At 36.3% G+C, this 20,821-nt stretch overlaps 1 protein-coding gene across 1 annotated transcript; it reads left to right on the top strand.

The window, feature by feature from the left end:
- Positions 1-1,486: 1,486 nt before the first annotated feature.
- Positions 1,487-5,373, top strand: LOC116168505 (electron transfer flavoprotein-ubiquinone oxidoreductase, mitochondrial). The gene is made up of 7 exons (XM_031484395.1): positions 1,487-1,612; positions 1,806-1,898; positions 1,945-2,256; positions 3,795-4,127; positions 4,177-4,809; positions 4,858-5,079; positions 5,134-5,373. The coding sequence occupies exons 1-7, from the start codon at positions 1,579-1,581 to the stop codon at positions 5,295-5,297; spliced, it is 1,791 nt and encodes a 596-aa protein (XP_031340255.1). The 5' UTR covers positions 1,487-1,578; the 3' UTR covers positions 5,298-5,373.
- Positions 5,374-20,821: the final 15,448 nt, after the last annotated feature.

Genomic DNA, 20,821 nt, shown 5'->3' with positions numbered 1-20,821 from the left:
CTGTGTCTAACCCCATAAGTAGGTAATTGGCAGTGGTGTAGCTGGTGGTGGCGAAGAGAATCGTGACTGGTCTTTATCCGCGATGTTGAGACTTGCGATTTCCTCGACGAGAAGTTAGTTAGTTGCATATTAGAAAGATCGGGCGGATACTCACTCGAACGATTTGCGTGTATTGGCATTCAGCAGCCAAATGAAGAGCAGTTTGTAAGTTGGCATTACGTAGATCCATGTTAGCTTTCCATTAAGGACCGCCACTTCAATACTAGGGCTGTGTAGTCGTCCTTTCTTTTCATCCATGGGCGTAGAAGTTTTTGATCTAGAATTTTCATAGCACTAAAAATAGAAAGAATAAAATGAAATAAATATAATAAATGTTTTTGTGAAAAGTCACTTGAAGCCAAGTAGCAGGGAATCTACCACTCCGGTGCGATATGTGTCTTGCACTTGTGACATACAGTTCAGGAAACGAAGCTTAAATTAGTACAATAATAAACATAGCAATTTTTGCAAAATGCATCGATTTGCATAAAAATTTGAGATTGTGCTCTACATAGGGAAGAACAATACATGTAAATCCCTATGTCTACTTCTTAATAAATTGCACTGTATATTATAATGGCAGTTTTACAAACAATTAATACATTATGCATAATTAAGATTTCGTTTAGCTAAGCTTCTTCTAGACTTACAGAAAAGAATGTAGGTACTTACTGTGCAAATGCACCTCCTTTGGCGTCCACGAAGAAACTAATTCTAAATATTTGAATATTATAATAGATAACAGTTGAAAGTGAACCGGATTGAACGGTTACGCAGTTTTATTACTCATGCCCACAATTAAATGTGTACCTATGGAGGTACTTATACACATTTCGTAATCAAAATTGCCCGTTTTATGTTAAAAAAAACCGTGGGGGACTCGGAAACCCATGAGATACACGGTCGGTTAAATTAGAAAAAAGTTGCGTATTTCAGGGCCTAGTAAAATGATGTTTTAAAAATTCGGAAATTCCGATCAGTGCCGAAAATATTCGAAACTTATGTAAAATAGGACCAAGAGTTATATTTTCAAGTCTCAAAAACGGCGGGATACATTTATACTGAATTCGCTTTTAAATAAGTACAATTTTTTCCATTTAAAATCCTGCAAAAATAACCCAATGTTTACAAACCGCCACCACCTATACACGCCATTTGTAAATTATACCAGCGGCTCTAGTGTTAATCTGAATCGCGAGCGGAAACGAAAAGTTTTTTTCTTTTACCGTCACAGATTCGTCGTTTTTAAAGAATGATAACAAATCTAAACCTTCGCCGAACTGGATGAAACACTCCCCACGTCTCCATATCTACTAATGCACTAATCTGGTGTAAGGTGGGAATCATTCTGCCGCACCCTGTAAAGTAGGCATTTTTCTTTAGGGTAGTTACAACTGAACTAAAATACTCTATTTCTGTGGTAGCTACTTTTGTGCCATCTGTTACATACAACTCAAAGCATGGTGACAGTCAGCTGTGATGTTGTTGCCACAAATCAGCTGAAGTATGCAGTAACCCTAGCAACAAACTACAAAAATCATGGCAACTAAAAGTTTATTAAAATTGAATTCTTGTAAGTGTACCGGCCAAATTAAACCCCGGTTAATTAATTAAACCGCCACTAATTATCAATTTAAGTGCTGATACTTTTAGTGCAATCCAGCTGCTCTGATTACCTAAATTCAAGTGAACTTTGTACTTTGATATAAATATACTAACACGATTATTTTGCTATTGGGAAATATGTTGATCGTCTCTAATTGCAGTAAGCCACCTGAGGTGGTCCTCGACGTCCACCTTTCCAAAAATCACGACACACTACACAATTCATCCGCGCGAAACGGACGAAAGATGGAAAGGTAAGGCGACTTTCGGCTCGTGCAAAACTGAACCGCAATCTTCCAGATGTAAAGATGGAGCGGTTCGAAGACGCAACCGATGTACTAATCATTGGGGGAGGGCCTGCCGGCATGTCGGCCGCAATCAGGGCAAAACAACTGGCGGCGGCCAGCGGGCAGGAAATTCGTGTTTGCGTAGTCGAGAAAGCTTCCGAGGTTGGTGGTCACACGCTGTCGGGAGCGTGCATCGAACCGATATCGTTGAACGAACTAATACCAGATTGGAAAGAGAAAGGAGCTCCTTTGAATACGCCGGTAACGGAGGACAAATTCGGATTGTTAACTAAATCTGGACGGATTCCAATTCCAATTTTGCCTGGTATGAGATGCGTAGATTGGTAGTTTGGCTATTTGCATCAAACAATTTTTGAAGGTCGTTAAGCATTTTCCAAATCCGAACTGCTCTTCCTCTTTCAGGATTGATATTACTGCCCTTTAAAACTCAGTATTTGCTCTGGAAACCATTATTTAAAGTTTGTAGTTTGAAATAGTAGTTCAAAGTGGCGACAGTAGTTCACAGTTCACTTGCGTGTAGAACCCAACGTGACTCTCTAAAAAAATGCACATGCTCAACGTTCCGCTGCGATTTGTAAGATACAATTTTTTTAATTGCCTTTGTTTACAGTACTTGATATTAAACACATTTTTCGAGAGTGGTGTGGGATTGTAAATGCAAGTCGGTAGTTGTGTCATTAGAAATGTGTATACAGGGTATGCAAAAAGTCCTGGAATGGTCAATTATATAGCTACTATATACAGCAGATGACTCGTCCGCCATGTTGGAGCCCATCTACAATTGACGTTTGCAAAACGTTCCATGTCCTGCATGTATTGTGTTATTATTTAAAAAAAACTACGTTATTAATGCATAAAGATAAACCTCATGACTGAAAAATGGCTGACGAGTCTGCTACCATAATCAAGTCAATTACCTCGATTACTTGCTAATCAATCTTTTTCAAATTTGTTGAGAGTATACTGTAAAGGATTACTTTCTTTTTCAATGGTAGATCCCGTACATTTTTTATATTTGAATACGAAAAACTACAATAATAAATAGGTATCAGTAAAATAAGTTTCTGCTTTAAAGAAAAATACAGGACAAAATTTAAATAACACAAAATATTCACGAATTATGGTTTTACTTTGCATAATTGAGGAGATTGGGCAACTGAGAGTGTTTATTTTTTGATTCCTCTAATTTCTCCCCTACTATGCCAAAACAATTCCCAATAGCCAACCATGGTTAATAGGTAAATTTTTCCCAATATTGAATTACTTTACCATCTACCCCTATTACTATAAAGTGCTTTGGTTCCTTCATCTGTCCATGTCTTTGGCTACTTTTTAATCGAAGGTCCTATTGCTGTTAAAGCAAAAGATTTCTATAACAAAATGTCTCTCTCTCTACCCATATCATTTTTATTCTCTATTTGAAAGATCCTTACCTAATGAAACTGAAACTTTAGATTATGGCTTTTAATATTTTCTTGGGTATTTAATTTTAATTGTTTGTAAAATCTTAGAGTGCTCTCTAGAGCCAAACAGCCCTATAAAAGGTAGTCTATTTATAATTTTTTTAATTTTTTAAAAAATATTTGGGCTTGTTGAGGGCCCAGAACAAGATCAGGCTAATAAATAAATAAAAAAATAATAAGAGGCTACGCGAAGTTGGCTTCCCTTACTTTTAAAAGTGATCATAAACGAGTTAATTGTTGCAACTGTTCTAGAATTGATCAAGACCTCCAATTAAAATTGTAAAATTGCATTAAGCCAGGGGGGGGGGATTTATATTTATAAAAACAAAACAGTAGGAAGTAGGAGCGATTACACCCAATTACTTTAAAAACATTGTAGGTATGACGCTAAGAAACCATGGTAACTACGTGGTGCGACTGGGCCACTTTGTCAAGTGGTTAGGCGAGCAAGCCGAAGAGCTGGGCGTCGAGATATATCCGGGATACGCGGCGTCTGAGATTCTGTTTCACAAGGATGGCAGCGTAAAAGGCGTCGCGACTAACGACGTGGGAATCGCAAAAGACGGCGCTCCCAAAGACAACTTCGAGCGCGGAATGGAGTTGCACGCGAAGTGTACGATTTTCGCCGAAGGTTGCCACGGTCATTTAAGCAAGCAAATAATTCAGAGGTTCAATTTGCGTAGCGACAGCGAGCCGCAAACTTACGGACTGGGTTTGTATGCTGGGTGTAGTGTGACTCTTAATCCGTGGGGTTTTTACAGGATTAAAGGAGTTATGGGAAATTGATCCGGGACAACACAAACCTGGGCGAGTGGAACATACGGTGGGATGGCCGCTGGATACGCGCACTTACGGTGGTTCATTTTTGTATCACTTAAACGAATCGACCCCACTTATAGCGGTCGGCTTTGTGGTAGGCTTAGATTATACTAATCCATACATCAGTCCATTTAAGGAGTTCCAAAGATTTAAGTTGCATCCCTCTGTTAAACATTATTTTGAAGGTGGAACTAGAATCGGTTACGGAGCGAGAGCAATTGTCGAGGGAGGTATTCAGAGTTTGCCCAAATTAACCTTCCCAGGGGGGTGTTTGGTAGGGTGCTCGGCCGGCTTCCTCAACGTTCCGAAAATAAAGGGCACTCATAATGCCATGAAAAGTGGAATGTTGGCGGCCGAAGCGACCCTAGAGGCGATTAACGGCGAAAAACAAAGTACGGAAGGGTATGAACCCAAAAGCTACACTGACAAAATTAAAAACAGCTTTGTCTGGAAAGAACTGCACGCGATTAGAAATTGCCGTCCGAGTTTTCATAAAGGACTATACGGTGGTATACTGTACAGCGGCTTCTCCATGATGATCGGCGGGCGCGAGCCTTGGACATTCAAACACGGAGGTAATTGCTGAAGTGTAGTTAACTATTTTAAAGCAAGATGTCGTTTAGGTCGAGATTGCGATAGCTTAAAACCAGCAGCTGAATGTAAACCAATCGATTATCCTAAACCGGACGGAAAAATTACCTTCGACATCCTCACATCGGTATCCCTAACCGGTACAAATCACGAGGACAATCAACCAGCTCATTTAACACTTAAAGATGATAGCGTACCTGTTAAAGTAAATTTGGATAAGTACGACGGTCCGGAAGGAAGGTTTTGCCCTGCAGGTACATACACGAACACAGTGATTGGTCATGCAAATAACTCACTTTTGTTTTTAGGCGTTTACGAATTTGTTCCTTTAGAATCTGGAGATGGGCAAAGATTGCAAATAAACGCTCAAAACTGCATTCATTGTAAGACTTGCGATATTAAAGATCCGACGCAGAATATTAACTGGGTTACACCAGAAGGTGGCGGCGGTCCGGCTTACAATGGAATGTAATAATGCAATTTTTATAAACTATTTGTACATTTCTTATAATTGATGTCTTTTACATTATTAAATGATTTTATTATTCGTTCTTTTTTTTCTTTTTTAAAGCAGCTGATGAAAGCAAAAAGTAGGTAATCAGTTTGAGCGTTTATACTCCTTTATGAATTCAAAAAGGAAAATTCCAGTCGCTCATAAGTGGAATATACAGTGATATTTGTTTTAAAAAATGGACATCGGGATTGACCTATATCGTTTTTCGGATTTTTTCTATGGCCCTCAGAAGTGCGCCGAATTTTATGCAACCAAAATAACATCTTAAAACAAATAAAAGTCACTGATCTGGCTGTCATATTCAGTAATTTGAGTATTGTTGCTTTGGTTTCACAGAAAATAACCTCTATACCAATAAACAATATCAACTTTTTCTTCAGTTGAATACATCGTAGACGAACAAAAATTAAAATACGGAAGCCAAAGCATTAATATTCCAAGATCTTCAATTTATTTAAGGCGTTATTTTGGTTGCATAAAATAAGGCGCGCTTCAAGTGATTTTATCATTTAAAAGTAGACATAGGGAAAGTGGCAAAACTGTCGTTAAGTGGGTAAAATTGGCATTGACTGTTTTCAGTGGGCCACCCTGTATGAAAGTATTTTCATGTCTCTTATTGCCACATAAAGATGAGCATATCGATTTTGATGAGGAAATGTAAATAATGTACAGGCTCTCACTTATAGTTATTTGTTAGTGTTTTGTAAGTACGGCAATGAGAGTTTAGGGGGGGGGGGCGTATTTTTTTGTATTTGTAGTATTAAGTTGGATCCCCCACGGATTTTCCGGTAAACGAGAAACGCACACACTTAGGCAGGGTAGAGATCTGATGGGATAAGTAAATTTGTACCAAACTCGCCTTTGGCTCGCACGGTCCTGCTTGTAAAAAGTATACATTTTTCGAAAGTTTAATAACAAATCTCTTTTCAAGGGCAATTTTGAAACAAATTTACCTACTCCATCAGAGCTCTACTCAGTACTCTGCCTAGGTTTGTGTCGAATTCGCCTTCAGGGGGCTTGGCACTGGCTTTTTTAGTAGGGTACACCTTTTCTAAGGTAAAAGAACAATTAGCGGAATTGGACCGAAGATTTTATGAACTTTTGTCGAGTTCGCCTTTTTAAAGGAAAAAGTTTTAAAAACGTTCTGTTAGTTTCATTAAAAAATTGTAAAACTGAATCGGTTGCATCCCTGCTAAGGTAAACTCATTGAAAATTGAAAGTAGTTTCCGAGCGTAACTGTAAGAATTATTTAACTCTTGGTTACTTCAGAATCCAGAACAATACAGGGTGTTTTTGTTGTAAGCTTTAGTTAAACGTTTCTGGGAAAACAAAAATAGGTATAGGTTTTTGAAAATTTGTACTTAGGTGTTCCTCTCTTGGCCAAATGGATGTGGAATATTTCCAAAATGGTGGCACTTTTGGAAATGCCGGAAGTAGCTAGTAACTTCGTTATTTTAAATGGCAACATTGGCAACCCGTATTTTTTTATTGCATTTTTGGAAATTGCCACCATTTTAGTACCTCTATTTCACTTTCCCGGAAGCGTTTAAATTAAAGCACCCAAAAAAAAACTTGTTAAAATGACTTCCACAGGAGTCTCTGACGGACAAAACTGAATTGTTTTTTCTTGCTCCCAAAATTTACTTCCCTACGATTCTAAATATCAGGTGACAATTAGCAAAAGATCCCTATAAGAATATCGATTTGATTCGCAAGTCTGATGGATCTGCTAAACCTATAGGCAACATTTTTTGAAATGTCTATTAATGTTACTGATGAGCAATTTTCTTTATTGAAGGCATTACTAAAAAACATACGTTTAAATGTGATTAATAAAAACATTAGACATTCTGAATTAAAACCGTCTACCTACCACTATGAAACCACCATGAAGTATGAGTAACATATTCTAACCCCAAGTAATCCTTTGGGAACCTATGAGCAACTTCTGTCTTAAAAAATACAAATTAAACGACTGTTTTGATCCCGTAAATGCAAAATATAAATTACGACTCTCTTCATTATCCCCATAGTGCATACAACTTTTAAACAACAGAATTGGAAAACCTCGCTGTGACTTTTTGTTTGGTTTTCAGCAGCGCAAAAAAGTCTGTGCCGATTAAAAAACCTTCCTAAGTACGTGCCATATAACAGAAATGGTGTAAAGATCTGAATAGTTCAAGACTTGAAAAGGGAATTCAAAAATGTTCAAAGAAATAAAACAATTCCATACCTTACTGTTCTGTTACACCAAGGATTTTTGAGGAAGTTGGAACACCAGTTTCACGACAACGACGATGTACAACCAACCGCGTCCGCGGAGCAACTACATTCGAAAATAAGAAATCAGCATTTATTAGTTTAGATTAACAGGTTTACTTTATCTGCATTTACGTAACTTACGCAAGTTTCGGTGACACGTATCAAATGATTCACGTTTTGTTTGAGAGTGGTCACTTTTAAAATATTTACATGTTCGTTTTTAATATATACCTACCTTTCTCATCTAGTTATACAGTGCTATTTATTTACGTGTTACGTTTTTCCCTCTGTCTACTTTTAAATGACAAAATCGCTTCTGAAGTGCGCCTAATTTTATGCAACCAAAATAACTTCTTAAAACAAAAGCCAAAGAGTTTATGATTTGGCTGTCATATTCAGTAATTTGAGTATTGTTGCTTTGGTTTCACAGAAAATAACCTCTTACACTATACCATTGACTATACCAATCGACAATATCAACTTTTTCTTCAGTTGAATACATCGCACACGAATAAAAATACGGAAGCCAAAGTAATAATATTCCAATTAACTAATAGGACGCCCAGATCTTCATTTTACTTAAGAAGTTATTTTGGTTGCATAAAATAAGGCGCGGTTCAAGAGCGATTTTGTCATTTAAAAGTAGACATAGGGAAAAACAATGCACGTAAATAACCCCTCTGTCTTCTTCTTAATAAATATCACTGTATAACGAAACCACGCAGACCAACTTGGCAGAGCCGAATGGGCTGGGGTCAAGATAGATAGATCTTGGATCAAATGAAGGTTTCGGCATACACTTTTGGAAGTGCGTAGTGCGGTTCCACCTAACTGAAAATAAAGGTACCTACTTATATGAAAGAAATTCTGAAGAGTCCAAAGGTTCTGATACTTTCCCTCGTACTTTCCCTAACTGAAAAACTATGAAGATTTTTAATGTTTCAAATCCAAAGAAAACATTTATTTTTTATACAAATTTTGAGTTCTGAATAGTTTCATATAGTTTCATATAGTCGTCTAATTTTTGTTTAAATAGGGCGTTGGATGATATACTTATTTTTAGGGGTTCTAAAAGTTTTTCAAGTTAAAATCTACTTAAAAACGCTGTTGTTGGGGGTGTATTCGGTATTTATGGTAGAAATGTATGCTTCCTAGTTTGAGCTAGGGGACTATTGCGATCACCGTTTTTTGGACGTGTCACAATTTCATCAAATGTATACGCTTTATAATATATCATTTTAAGGAACGTTTAAAAAATAACTTTCTTCCATCTGTAGGTACGTCGGTCGTACGTATTTTTTTGTATTTGTAGTCAACAATTTTTGTAATAGGGTTCCCTTTTGGCTGAACATCTTTTTGAGTATGTTATTTAGTATTTTGATGAAATCAAATCATCCTCTAAGCAAAGGCGTTTTTTTTGTCAAATGTAAAATGTTAATCATCTTTGAGGTTTTGTTTTAGTGGTTGGAGGGGCGATAGAACAAAAGGTAACTCCTAACGATAGAGAATTTATGCTCTCCAGGAAAGGTAACCGCACCTTCTTCAATAAAGAGTGTAGTTTTGTTGTGGAATACCAAAAACTCAAAACATGCTTTAGGGGTGGCTCACCCTCCTCCGCCAGATGTTTGTATTTCAGAAAACAAATGAATAACGAAAAACAATTGCATTTTATTTAATAGCAATGTACCCGTTCATTAGAGTCATTTGATAGATATTTTTTTCCCGTTTCATTAATGTAACACCCATATCATTGTTTAAATAAAGTTTTTAAATCAATGCCCATATACAAGAAATTTTTTTCAAGCCGTTTGTGATACGTTAGGTTACTGGTTTGCAGTTAATGGCGAACATTTTGAACATTTATTGTGGTTAAAACTATTTTACTGCTAATTTCGTTTCGTCTTCAAAATTTAATAAGAAACGTAGACGTTCATTTGTTTTATTTAGATGTAAGGTATCTAGATTAATGTTATTGATGTAATTACGAAGTAAAGACTTTTTAAATTTTTTTTGAAGAATTTTCTATAGGGAACTAACATGTTACCTCATCGAAAAAGCAAAAAAAACCTCTGTCAAATGAGCCCAATGAAAGGGTAGGTACATTGGTATTTAAAAAAATTCAGTTGTCTTCTGAAATAAAAACAACTGAATTCTGTCATATTATGGGAATTCAAATGCTAAACAACTTTTATATAGAAAAATTTTGTATACAGTCGTTATTTGCAGATATAATATTCCATACATAATGCACCCTGTATTTGTCTAATAGTTTTTAAAAGCGTAGCTGGCGGCAGTCTCTTACATTTTATAGTATGCGATCAAAAATGAGTTGCAATCGAGTCACCTTTGGAATTTTTGGTAACATAGGAAATCGTACTTTACTTGAACTTCCAAAGGCGACTCCACTCATTTTTTAATTTGTTTTGTTGGCACCTCCTTTAGATATATTGATTTACTCCGAAAGGAAAGGCGCCCAAATCAATAATTGAGCACAAAGTTATGGAATTAGTGCTATTTGGATACAAGAATGAAGTATTCCACTATTAAGTTAGACCCCCAACGGAAAAACTTGATTTTCTGGTAAACGAGAAGCGCACACACTTAGGCAGGGTAGAGGTCTGATGGGACAAGTAAATTTGTACCAAACTCGCCTTCGGGTCGCTCTGTCCTAATGGTTCTATAAAGTATAATTTTTCGAAATTCAATAACGGATCTCTTTTATTGTTTGGCCATCCAAGGGCAATTTCGAAACAAATTTACCTACCCCATCAGAGCTCTACTCTCCCTAGGTTTGTGTCGAACTCGCCTTCAGTTCACTTGGCACTGGCTTTAAAAGGTTAGTAGGGTACACCTTTTCTAAGGTAAAAGAACAATTAGCGGAATTGGACCGAAGATTTTATGAACTTTTGTCGAGTTCGCCTTTTTAAGGGAAAAAGTTTTAAAAACGTTCTGTTAGTTTCATTAAAAAATTGTAAAACTGAATCGGTTGCATCCCTGCTAAGGTAAACTCATTGAAAATTGAAAGTAGTTTCCGAGCGTAACTGTAAGAATTATTTAACTCCTGGTTACTTCAGAATCCAGAACAATACAGGGTGGTTTTGTTGGCAGATTTAGTTAAACGTTTCTGGGAAAACAAAATAGGTATACTTAGGTTTTTGAAAATTTGTACTTAGGTGTTCCTCTCTTGGCCGAATGGATGTGGAATATTTCCAAAATGGTGGCACTTTTGGAAATGCCGGAAGTAGCTAGTAACTTCGTTATTTTAAATGGCAACATTGGCAACCCGTATTTTTTTATTGCATTTTTGGAAATTGCCACCATTTTAGTACCTCTATTTCACTTTCCCGGAGGCGTTTAAATTAAAGCACCCAAAAAAGACTTGTTAAAATGACTTCAACAGGAGTCTTTGACGGACAAAACTGAATTATTTTTTCTTGCCCCCAAAATTTAGTTCCCTACGATTCTAAATATCAGGTGACAATTAGCAAATGATCCCTATAAGAATATCGATTTGATTCGCAAGTCTGATGGATCTGCTAAACCTATAAGCAACATTTTTTGATATGTCTATTAATGTTACTGATAGAGCAATTTTCTTTATTGAAGGCATTACTAAAAAACATACGTTTAAATGTGACTAATAAAAACATTAGACATTCTGAATTAAAACCGTCTACCACTATGAAACCACCATGAAGTATGAGTAACATATTCTAACCCCTAGAAATGTACTTCTTTATTGGGAACCTATGAACAACTTCTGTCTTAAACAATACAAATTAAACGACAGTTTTCATCCCGTAAACGCAAAATATAAATTACGACTCTCTTCATTATCCCCATAGTACATACAACTTTTAAACAACAGAATTGGAAAACCTCGCTGTGACTTTTTCTTTGGTTTTCAGCAGCGCAAAAAGTCTGTGCCGATTAAAAAACCTTAATATATAACCATATAACAGAAATGGTGTAAAGATCTGAATAGTTCATGACTTGAAAAGGGAATTCAAAAATGTTCAAAGAAATAAAACAATTCCATACCTTACTGTTCTGTTACACCAAGGACTTTTGAGGAAGTTGGAACACCAGTTACACGACAACGACGATGTACAACCAACCACGATCACGGAGCAACTAAATTCGAAAATAAGAAATCCGCATTTATTAGTTTACTTTATCTGCATTTACGTAACTTACGCAAGTTTCAGTGACGCGTATCAAATGATTCACGTTTTGTTTGAAAGTAGCCACGTTTACTATATTTTTGCATAAAAGATCTAAATACATGTTCGTTTTTAATATACCTACCTTTAACTAATTTCTCAACTAGTTATACAGTGTAATTTTTAATTTATTTACGTGTTCCGTTTTTCCCTATGTCTACTTTTAAATGACAAAATATCTTCTGAAGTGCGCCTAATTTTATGCCCAACTTCTTAAAACAAATAAATATTGTGCTCTCATATTAATTCATTTGACTATTGTTGCTTTGGCTTCACAGAAAGTAAATCTCTTACGCTACTTAAACGGCTACCGGCACTATACCAATTGACAAAATCAACGTTTTCTCCAGTTGAATACATCACACACACGCGAATAAAAATACGGATTCGGCTCCCTCGGTTCTGGTTGTAAAAAGTATACTTTTTTCGAAAGTTTAATAACGAATCTCTTTTTCAAGGGCAATTTTGAAACAAATTCAGCTACCCCATCAGAGCTCTACTCTCCCTAGGTTTGTGTCGAACTCACCTTCAGCTCGCTTGGCTTTCTAAGGTAAAAGAACAATTAGCGGAGTTGGACCGAAGATTTTATGAACTTTTGTCGAGTTCGTCTTTTTAAAGGAAAAAATTTTAAAAACGTTCTGTTAGTTTCATTAAAAAATTGTAAAACTGAATCGGTTGCATCCCTGCTAAGGTAAACTCATTGAACATTGAAAGTAGTTACAGAGTGTAACAGTAAGAATTATTTAACTCCTGGTTATTTCAGAATTCAGAACAATACAGGGTGGTTTTGTTGGGAGCTTTCGTTAAACGTTTCTGGCAAAACAAAAATAGGTATAGGTTTTTGAAAATTTGTACTTAGGTGTTCCTCTCTTGACCGAATGGATGTGGAATATTTTCAAAATGGTGGCAAATGCCGAAAGTAGCTAGTAACTTCGTTATTTTAAATGGCAACATTGGTAACCGGTATTTTTTTTATTGCATTTTTGGATATTGCCACCATTTTAGTACCTCTATTTCACTTTCCCGGAAGCGTTTAAACTAAAGCACCCATAAAGACCTGTTAAAATGACTTCCACAGGAGTCTTTGACGGACAAAACTGAATTATTTTTTCTTGCTCTCAAAATTTAGTTCCCTACGATTCTAAATATCATCTGACAATTAGCAAATGATCCCTATAAGAATATCGATTTGATTCGCAAGTCTGATGGATCTGCTAAACCTATAAGCAACATTTTTTGATATGTCTATTAATGTTACTGATAGAGCAATTTTCTTTATTGAAGGCATTACTAAAAGACATACGTTTAAATGTGATTAATAAAAACATTAGACATTCTGAATTAAAACCGTCTACCATTATGAAACCACCATGAAATATGAGTAACATATTCTAACCCCAAGAAATGTATTAATCCTTTGGGAACCTATGAACAACTTCTGTCTTAAAAAATACAAATTAAACGACCGTTTTGATCCCGTAAGTGCAAAATATAAATTACGCCTCCCTTCATTATCCCCATAGTGCATACGGAAACTTTTAAACAACAGAATTGGAAAACCTCGCTGTGACTTTTTCTTTGGTTTTCAGCAGCGCAAAAAAGTCTGTGCCGATTAAAAAACCTTCATAAGTACGTGCCATATAACAGATCTGAATAGTTCATGACTTGAAAAGGGAATTCAAAAATGTTCAAAGAAATAAAACAATTCCATACCTTACTGTTCTGTTACACCAAGGGCTTTTGACGAAGTTGGAACACCAGTTACACGACAACGACGATGTACAACCGACCGCGTCCGCGGAGCAACTACATTCGAAAATAAGAAATCCGCATTTATTAGTTTAGATTAACAGGTTTACTTTATCTGCATTTACGTAACTTACGCAAGTTTCGGTAACACGTATCAAATGATTCACGTTTTGTGACGACAATATTCAAATTAATTAATATCTCTATTTGTTTTAAGATGTTAGCTTAGTTGCATAAAATTAGGCACTTTTCAGACGAGATTTTGTCATTTAAAAGTAGACATAGGAAAATACAGTGTACGTAAATCCCTATGTCTACTTCTTAATAAATAAAACTGTATGCATACTGGAATGGACAACCCCGGTTTTTTAGTTGAAAGTTTGGAATACTTATTAAGAGAAAATGTTTTTTTTGCTTACTTTTTGTCATTCCCATCGCACCCTGCTATTTGAGCACAAAAATGATGTACCAAACCCTCTGCAGTTTGTGCTCCTTCATCATTACCTCGATAAAGGAAAATTGGATGACATTTTGAAGCCACAGCATCACAATACCCTGACTTTTTCATAACCACTTATACCGGGTGGCTCGGGGAGAACGCACCATAGGCAAACAGAATTTGTATTTTTTCGCGAAAGATCCAGTAGGCTTTTGATATGAATTTGAAGTTAGCGTTCAACGTACGTTATTGCGCTTGCGGCTTGCCTGATGCTAATTTCAAAGGCCTCGTGGATCCTTCGCGAAAAAATACATTGCCGTTTCCCTTTGGTGTGTTCTACCTGAGACACGCTGTATATACAAAATGAAAGCTCATTAATTTCCTAACTTCCTTATTAGCTTTAACCATTCGTCGTTTTCAAAAAGTCAATTTCCAGTAAAAGTTGAATAGGGGGTTCCATTAAAAAAATGCAACTTTGATATAAATCACCCTGTGTAACAATTGCAATTTCGTTGAAAATATGTATATTCTTTCTTTTCTTTTTACACCCCAATGCCCACTACCCAAGTGTACAACAGCAAGGGAAAATTCGCGATAATGGTAGTCTTGTAATAACCCCCGAATTGAGTACAAGAAAGTAAAGCGTGTATGGCAAGTGGAGAGTAATTAAATTTGTGTACACGAGCCCTCTTTATGAATTCCTGGACTGGATGGCATCATGTGTTGGTACATTCCTTAGTTTACTACCACCTATAGGTAGGTATATATGAAGCGAACGTAAATTAAGGTGGCTGAAGGGAAAATTTTATTGCGCGCAGAATGAATGCCTACCCCATAAATTTTATCGAATTCGTTTTCATTGATATACGAGGTTTAATGTGTCAACTCTTTTTTATGGGCATGTTATCTACTAAACACACGATTAATCTTGGACACCACGACAATAAGGACGGATATTGCATACATTTGGTCATTCAATACCTACGAATGTGCCTAGTTCCTTCGTAATGTGTCGAGTGGTCAAGTAGCTGTTGAAGTGCGAACTATTGGAATAGTTTCAAAAGGAAATGAACTAACTCGTCACTCAGACGGACGGATAGATAAAACGTTAGTACCTAACCACATTTTCACGTCTGAAAACTGTGCCAAATATATTATTCTTTATACAGGGCGTTCATTTCAAAACCGGTTGATGCAATTTTTATAAAAAACAAATATTTCAACGAGACTCTCATTTAGATAGCTCGAAGGAAATTTAACCTTAGTTTTAGTGCTTGCGTCCGAACCCCCGCCACAACTTAAAAAAATGGTATAGCAGTAGTAAAGGCCCATTATCCCCCCCCCCGCCTTTTTTTGTGATTTTATGATCTGCAATTTTTGTCTAATAAGCCTAAGCTATGTTTGATAACACAGTTGTAGAGAAAAATCCATAAAACCGAAAATGTTGACCTTTGACCATGAAAAATGAGATCTATGGAAACTTTTAGCACTTTATTTCTATTGGTGTACCCAAGGTATCTACCAAAATTCAGTTCTGTCACAATTTTTGTTATTTGATCACTATTTTTACGTCTATTTTGACCGGGCTACTATGTCACATAATCACTGTGACAAATTTTTAATTTTACCCGCCTCAAAATGCCCTCAGCAGAACAGAATTGGTGTCATATTGATGTCATTATGACATCCCGGAACAAAAATGGCCGAACACAAAACACCCTATGTATAACTATCATTACGCCCTGTAAATTTCCAATATATACCGACTCAGACGATTCAATTTGGTCTCATCGGAACGAAATGGTCGATCAGTTAACGACCTATTTCCACCCGCGCAAAAACATCGATCACAAATACCCTGTATATTTAAAATGACAGCCAATCACAGTAACAAATTCAAATTCCCCGCACAAATTTAAATTTACCGCTACAAAATGGCCGGCATCCCGAAATTCAAAAAATCAAACTTACCGCCACAAAATGGCGCAGCCAGGCACAACTCAGAACTGCATCGTCACGTGACTTCAGAAAAAAGATGAGGCTTGTACTACTAATGGTCGCCCCATCCAGTGACCCATCTACGTTTTTCAAAATCTCCTGGTCGTAATGGATAGTATTTCCACCCTATGGTTAGAAAACACACTTTTACATCTGAAACAAAAATACGACATGCTCTGTACGTAACCAATCCTGCTACGTTTCCGATTTCGACCGTTCTGCGCAGATGCCGAAGACCAGAAGATTTTCATAACGAAGCTTTGTTATTGTTTATGTTTTGCATGAAATATTTGCATACTCCATGCTTTTGTCTTTGAGTACCGTTATATGTATGACTCATGCTTGTTTGTTTTACTGTACAGGGTGAGGCAACGATTGCGCGGAGTAACTTAATGCCTTGAAGATAAGATTTTTCGATAGAGTGCTTTTGTATTATGATACGGTTGAATATTCTCCACATTTTAAAAATATTTGGAATTATACAGGGTGCGCCCACAAAGTAGGGCGCCAAAATGGTACATTTTTTTAAAATAGAACTGTATTTGAATGCATTTTTGCGTGTAATTGTACATCTTTTTTATTATATGGTTAATATCCGAAAAGCTAGTAGTTTTATAGATAATTCGATTTTTAAGAAAAATTGGGCATTTGCAAAATTATTACTTAAATTTGATTCCAGGTTCTGTATCTTTTATCGTGGGTTAAGTAAAAGTCAAATAAATATATCTACTATAAGACATTAAAAAAATAGCTTACAGGGTGTTTTTTTTTCTAGATCCAAAGTTACAAAACTTCATATTAAAAAATCTCACTTTTTTTAAATGGAACACCCTGTATATTTTTCTGGCATCTTTTAGCTCCTCCAAAAACCTTCAACTTTTGACAGTACTCGTGGCCCGCTGCCGGACGGTGCGTAAGCTATACAAGAAGGCGGGGGGAGGGGGGGTTCTAATTTAATGATTCTGATATGATATTAGTTTCATCTCTCATTGTATTCTAATTAAAGGTCTCAACGAAAGGAAGCTTTTTCTACCAACTACTGTGCCCTTCTTTCTGTCTTCTGATCAAAGTACGGGGAGGGGGGGGGGAATGGAACTAGTTTTATCCTTCATGGTACTCTAATGAAAGGTTTCATCGAAAGCAATTAATTTCTACCAACCATAGCCCTCCTCCTCGGCCTCTTATCGTGATCGGATTAATAATTAACTGCTATTACTGACCAAATATTAACAGATAAACAGCTTTAATTGCATTTCCCTAGTTTAATACAGCAGCACAGCTTATAGATATTAAGTAAGCTGTGACAGCAGCCTATTGAGATTTGTTAAATTCATTTGGATAGATATGATGAAGTAATACATCCAGAGTTATATATCGTCATGAAAAATGGAGTAAAATATGAGAAACAATTATTACAAAAATTCGAAACGGCGAGTAATACTCGTAAAATTGATCATGCAAGGTAGAGAGGGTTTGTCTGTAGAATTTTACTAAAATTCCGAATTTTGCTTTTTTTGTTAAATATCTCAAACACGATGCGAATATCAACAGTACTTCAACGAGTTATGAAATACGAAACCTCTGTGTCCGTACTGGTCCTCCGTAATGAAGGTAAATGGCAAAGCAAAAGCTAATGCCGTTGGTATCGAATAATGGAAAAAATTCCGTTTGACTGTGAATCAAAAATTGCATGCAACGCGAACGCTTTTTTTAAACAATCAAAGTCGCCATTAGCAGCCGATTAAATGACCGATCGTTATAACTACCCCGTTTACTGTAGAACTTGTAGAACATGCGGCAGTGGAATAGCGTTTACTTTCCCTAGGGTGCTCTCTTTGCATGTGCAGACCCTTTAGTGTTGATAAGCACCAATTGTATTTTCGAAATCGACTGTTTATCGAGTTTTGCTATATAAAACTCTGAATTACGAGTACTGTTGTGCAGCTGGAACCTACCTACAGATTCCCCAACCCCATTTCCGGAATTATTCGTGTAGATTGTGTCAACAGGGAATGTTGTCTTTTGTGTGGCCTAACGTGGGTCGTGAAAGAAGGTTAACTATATCAGGATAATAATTTAATTATTTAGGACTAAGTTGTATAATGAAATTCAATTAATTATTTTGAACAATAAATCAACTACTAGAAGCCTATTTCGAGTCTTAATCAATTGTTGAGCTTAATTACGTTCGCGGATTATATAAATGAAGTATTTTTTAAAATTTTATTTAAAGAAATATTTCATGCTTAATTTAAACTTTTCTTTTGGAAATTCGTTTTTCTATTTCGCTTTATGCTGCTAATTTGCTCATATTAGCTATTCGTGGATCTCAATTTGTGGTATACATTGGGATTTATAGCTTGTCAAAATTTAAGTAATATTTGCATATGATTTATGGGTAGGATTGTGTATGGAGTAATCGTCATTGATACGGCATAATGGATTTTCCGGGTTAAATAAACGTTCACGCGGTGACGTGAAAAGTACGCAGGTTTTTCAAATTAGGATAAAATCCTTGGGGTTGGACACAATTTTTCATCTGCATAAATGAAATGTAGGAACGGTAAAATTGAGTGTCACTTTTCACGTACTTTTTTTGTACTATCGAAAATAGAAAAAAATTCTTTATGATTGTGACTTTAATTATTATATTGAAATTTAATTGGTTTTTACTTGCACCAGGGCGTAAGTTAATTTTCAACCAGATTGTATGGTTCAAAGCTTCACGAAAAATGTAGGGTGCACATTTATTTATTTATAAGCTATTTAAACTCAAAGTTGGTACCTATTCTAACTAGTCCTGTAACGGTAGCTCTAAATTTGGATTTACTTTTTCGTATTTTATAGAGGAAGGCAAGATTTTTTTTGTTAGACCACAAGTCCAGTTCAGTTTAAATGTTTGGCGTGGAATATGTTTATCGCACCGTTCTATGTGAAGGAGATCTAAATTGTGATAGATACTTCAATTTCTTACAAACCGAGTTCGAGATGACAATGATGACATTTCCATACGATACACGATACAATAAAAAAACTCGAATCAATTTAAACAAGACGGTGCTCCTGCGCACAATGCACGAGTTGACAATAATTATTTAAACCAAAAATGTCCAGATAGATGGTTAGGATTTAGGAACAAATGGACTCATACTTTGATCTGCAAGGGATCTAACACCTTAAAGAGATGTTCCAAGCGACGTTTAGTGTCCATTAATATCCATTAGTTCTGGAAATTTATCATTTTGCCTCAGTGGAAAAATTACGTGAAAAAGTAAAGCTATCGTTTTGGATTAGAATATAAAAAGTGCTTGTTAGTTTCCGCTATCCTTAGCGGAACTTACGTGTAGTTACAGTTTGCCACAAAAAGTGCTACCTCAGTAAGAATTAACGTAACACAAAGTTACGCTAAGGAATATCTTCACAGAAGGTTAAGAACTGGAAAGCGTAATTCAGTTATATAAAGACACTGTCTATAGTTGTAACCAAAATGCTATTCGGCAAATTCCACATTTTACCGCACTCTACGCTCTAAAATTAGAAAGAAAGATACTCCAATAATTCGTGTAAAAGTGAAATTGCCATAAAGAAAACTGTTAGCAAAGTAAGATTATATTTACGTTCATTTTTGTGGCGCTAAAATTAAAATTAATCAAGGTGAAACGTTTACTAAAAGGATTTCCCTCGAATTCAAGAACAAAATTTGTTCTGACCAGAAGGATGAACAACCAAAATTTGCAATTCAATCGACCATCGGTTAAAGACGTCAATTTCCAAGTTATTCATGCCGTGAATTTAAGCATACATCCCGGAAATCACCCCAATGTACTGATTCAACCCCTGAATTTGTGACCGGTCTTTTCACAGTCTTTATCGCGCGGAATCAAAATCGAATTCCATTTACCTAAAGTTCTAAATTTGTATAAAAAAAGCAAAAATAAACAATTCTTCAGATAAGATCACAACACGAAACTCACCCGGGCCAAACACAAGCCATAAGAAAAGGCAAAAAGTCTTCTTTCTGGGTGCTTGCTCTGTGATAAATGACGTCTGGGATCCTGAGCCTACCAGTGCTCATAGTAGATGGCGCTGTCGTATGATGTCCTGGGCCTGTTCTATTACTGTTGATAGTAGTACTTGTTGAACTTCTTCCGTGATTTCCATATTTTTGGCGGCTGTGGTTGCGTGGGACATCGATTGGCTTACTCTTGTGTCTGGTGCTGTCCTTGGGGGTTGGTGTAGTAACGAATGGTGAGGGTATCTGCATGTAGAACAGTTTTTAGTCGAGTAACATGTTGTGTTGCAGCTATGCCGTATGCAGTTAAAGTACTGTTGTTTTTGGACAACTTTGATTCTTTCGCTAGAATTTTGGGCACACGTCGATTTGGTGTTGTTCCTTACAGTATGTGCAATTTAGTGGCTTATTTCCGACCCAGTTAGCCTTGTATAACGATGGTGATGGGTGGTCTCCTTTCTTCATTTCTTAATCCTCCAGAGATTGGAATCTTGACTTTATGAATTCCATCACTTCCTCTAGGGCCGGAATCTTGGTTGGATTTTTGTGGGACTGCTCAAAGACCATATTGGTTTCAGTGCCCCATTTCCTGGAAATAAGTTTTGTTATTATCGGACCATGCCCTATGTTGATGATCCCTTCCAGACACTCGTGTACTGTGTCATGAAGCATCCTCACTTGGTCTGCATCTTCTTTATGGCTTACCGGAAAGTTGAGTATTTTGTCTTAGTAGTTTCGAAGTAATTAACTCATACCGCTTGGTTGTTTCTTTCGCTGCTCCTTTCTTTATGCCGCCGGT

The sequence above is a fragment of the Photinus pyralis genome, unplaced genomic scaffold (genome assembly GCF_008802855.1).
Source record: "Photinus pyralis isolate 1611_PpyrPB1 unplaced genomic scaffold, Ppyr1.3 Ppyr1.4_LG4, whole genome shotgun sequence".
Classification (NCBI taxonomy): Eukaryota; Metazoa; Arthropoda; class Insecta; order Coleoptera; family Lampyridae; genus Photinus; species Photinus pyralis.
The sequence above is the reverse complement of the archived record's forward strand: the minus strand, read 5'-3'. Positions and strand labels throughout refer to the sequence as shown.

Bases quoted from the DNA above. Each gene is read 5' to 3' on its own strand.
- LOC116168505 (XM_031484395.1), top strand. From the start codon at position 1,579: ATGGCAACTAAAAGTTTATTAAAATTGAATTCTT. The intron at 1,613-1,805 runs GTAAGTGTACCG...CTCTAATTGCAG, and splicing joins TTTATTAAAATTGAATTCTT to TAAGCCACCTGAGGTGGTCC. The intron at 4,810-4,857 runs GTAATTGCTGAA...GATGTCGTTTAG, and splicing joins TTGGACATTCAAACACGGAG to GTCGAGATTGCGATAGCTTA.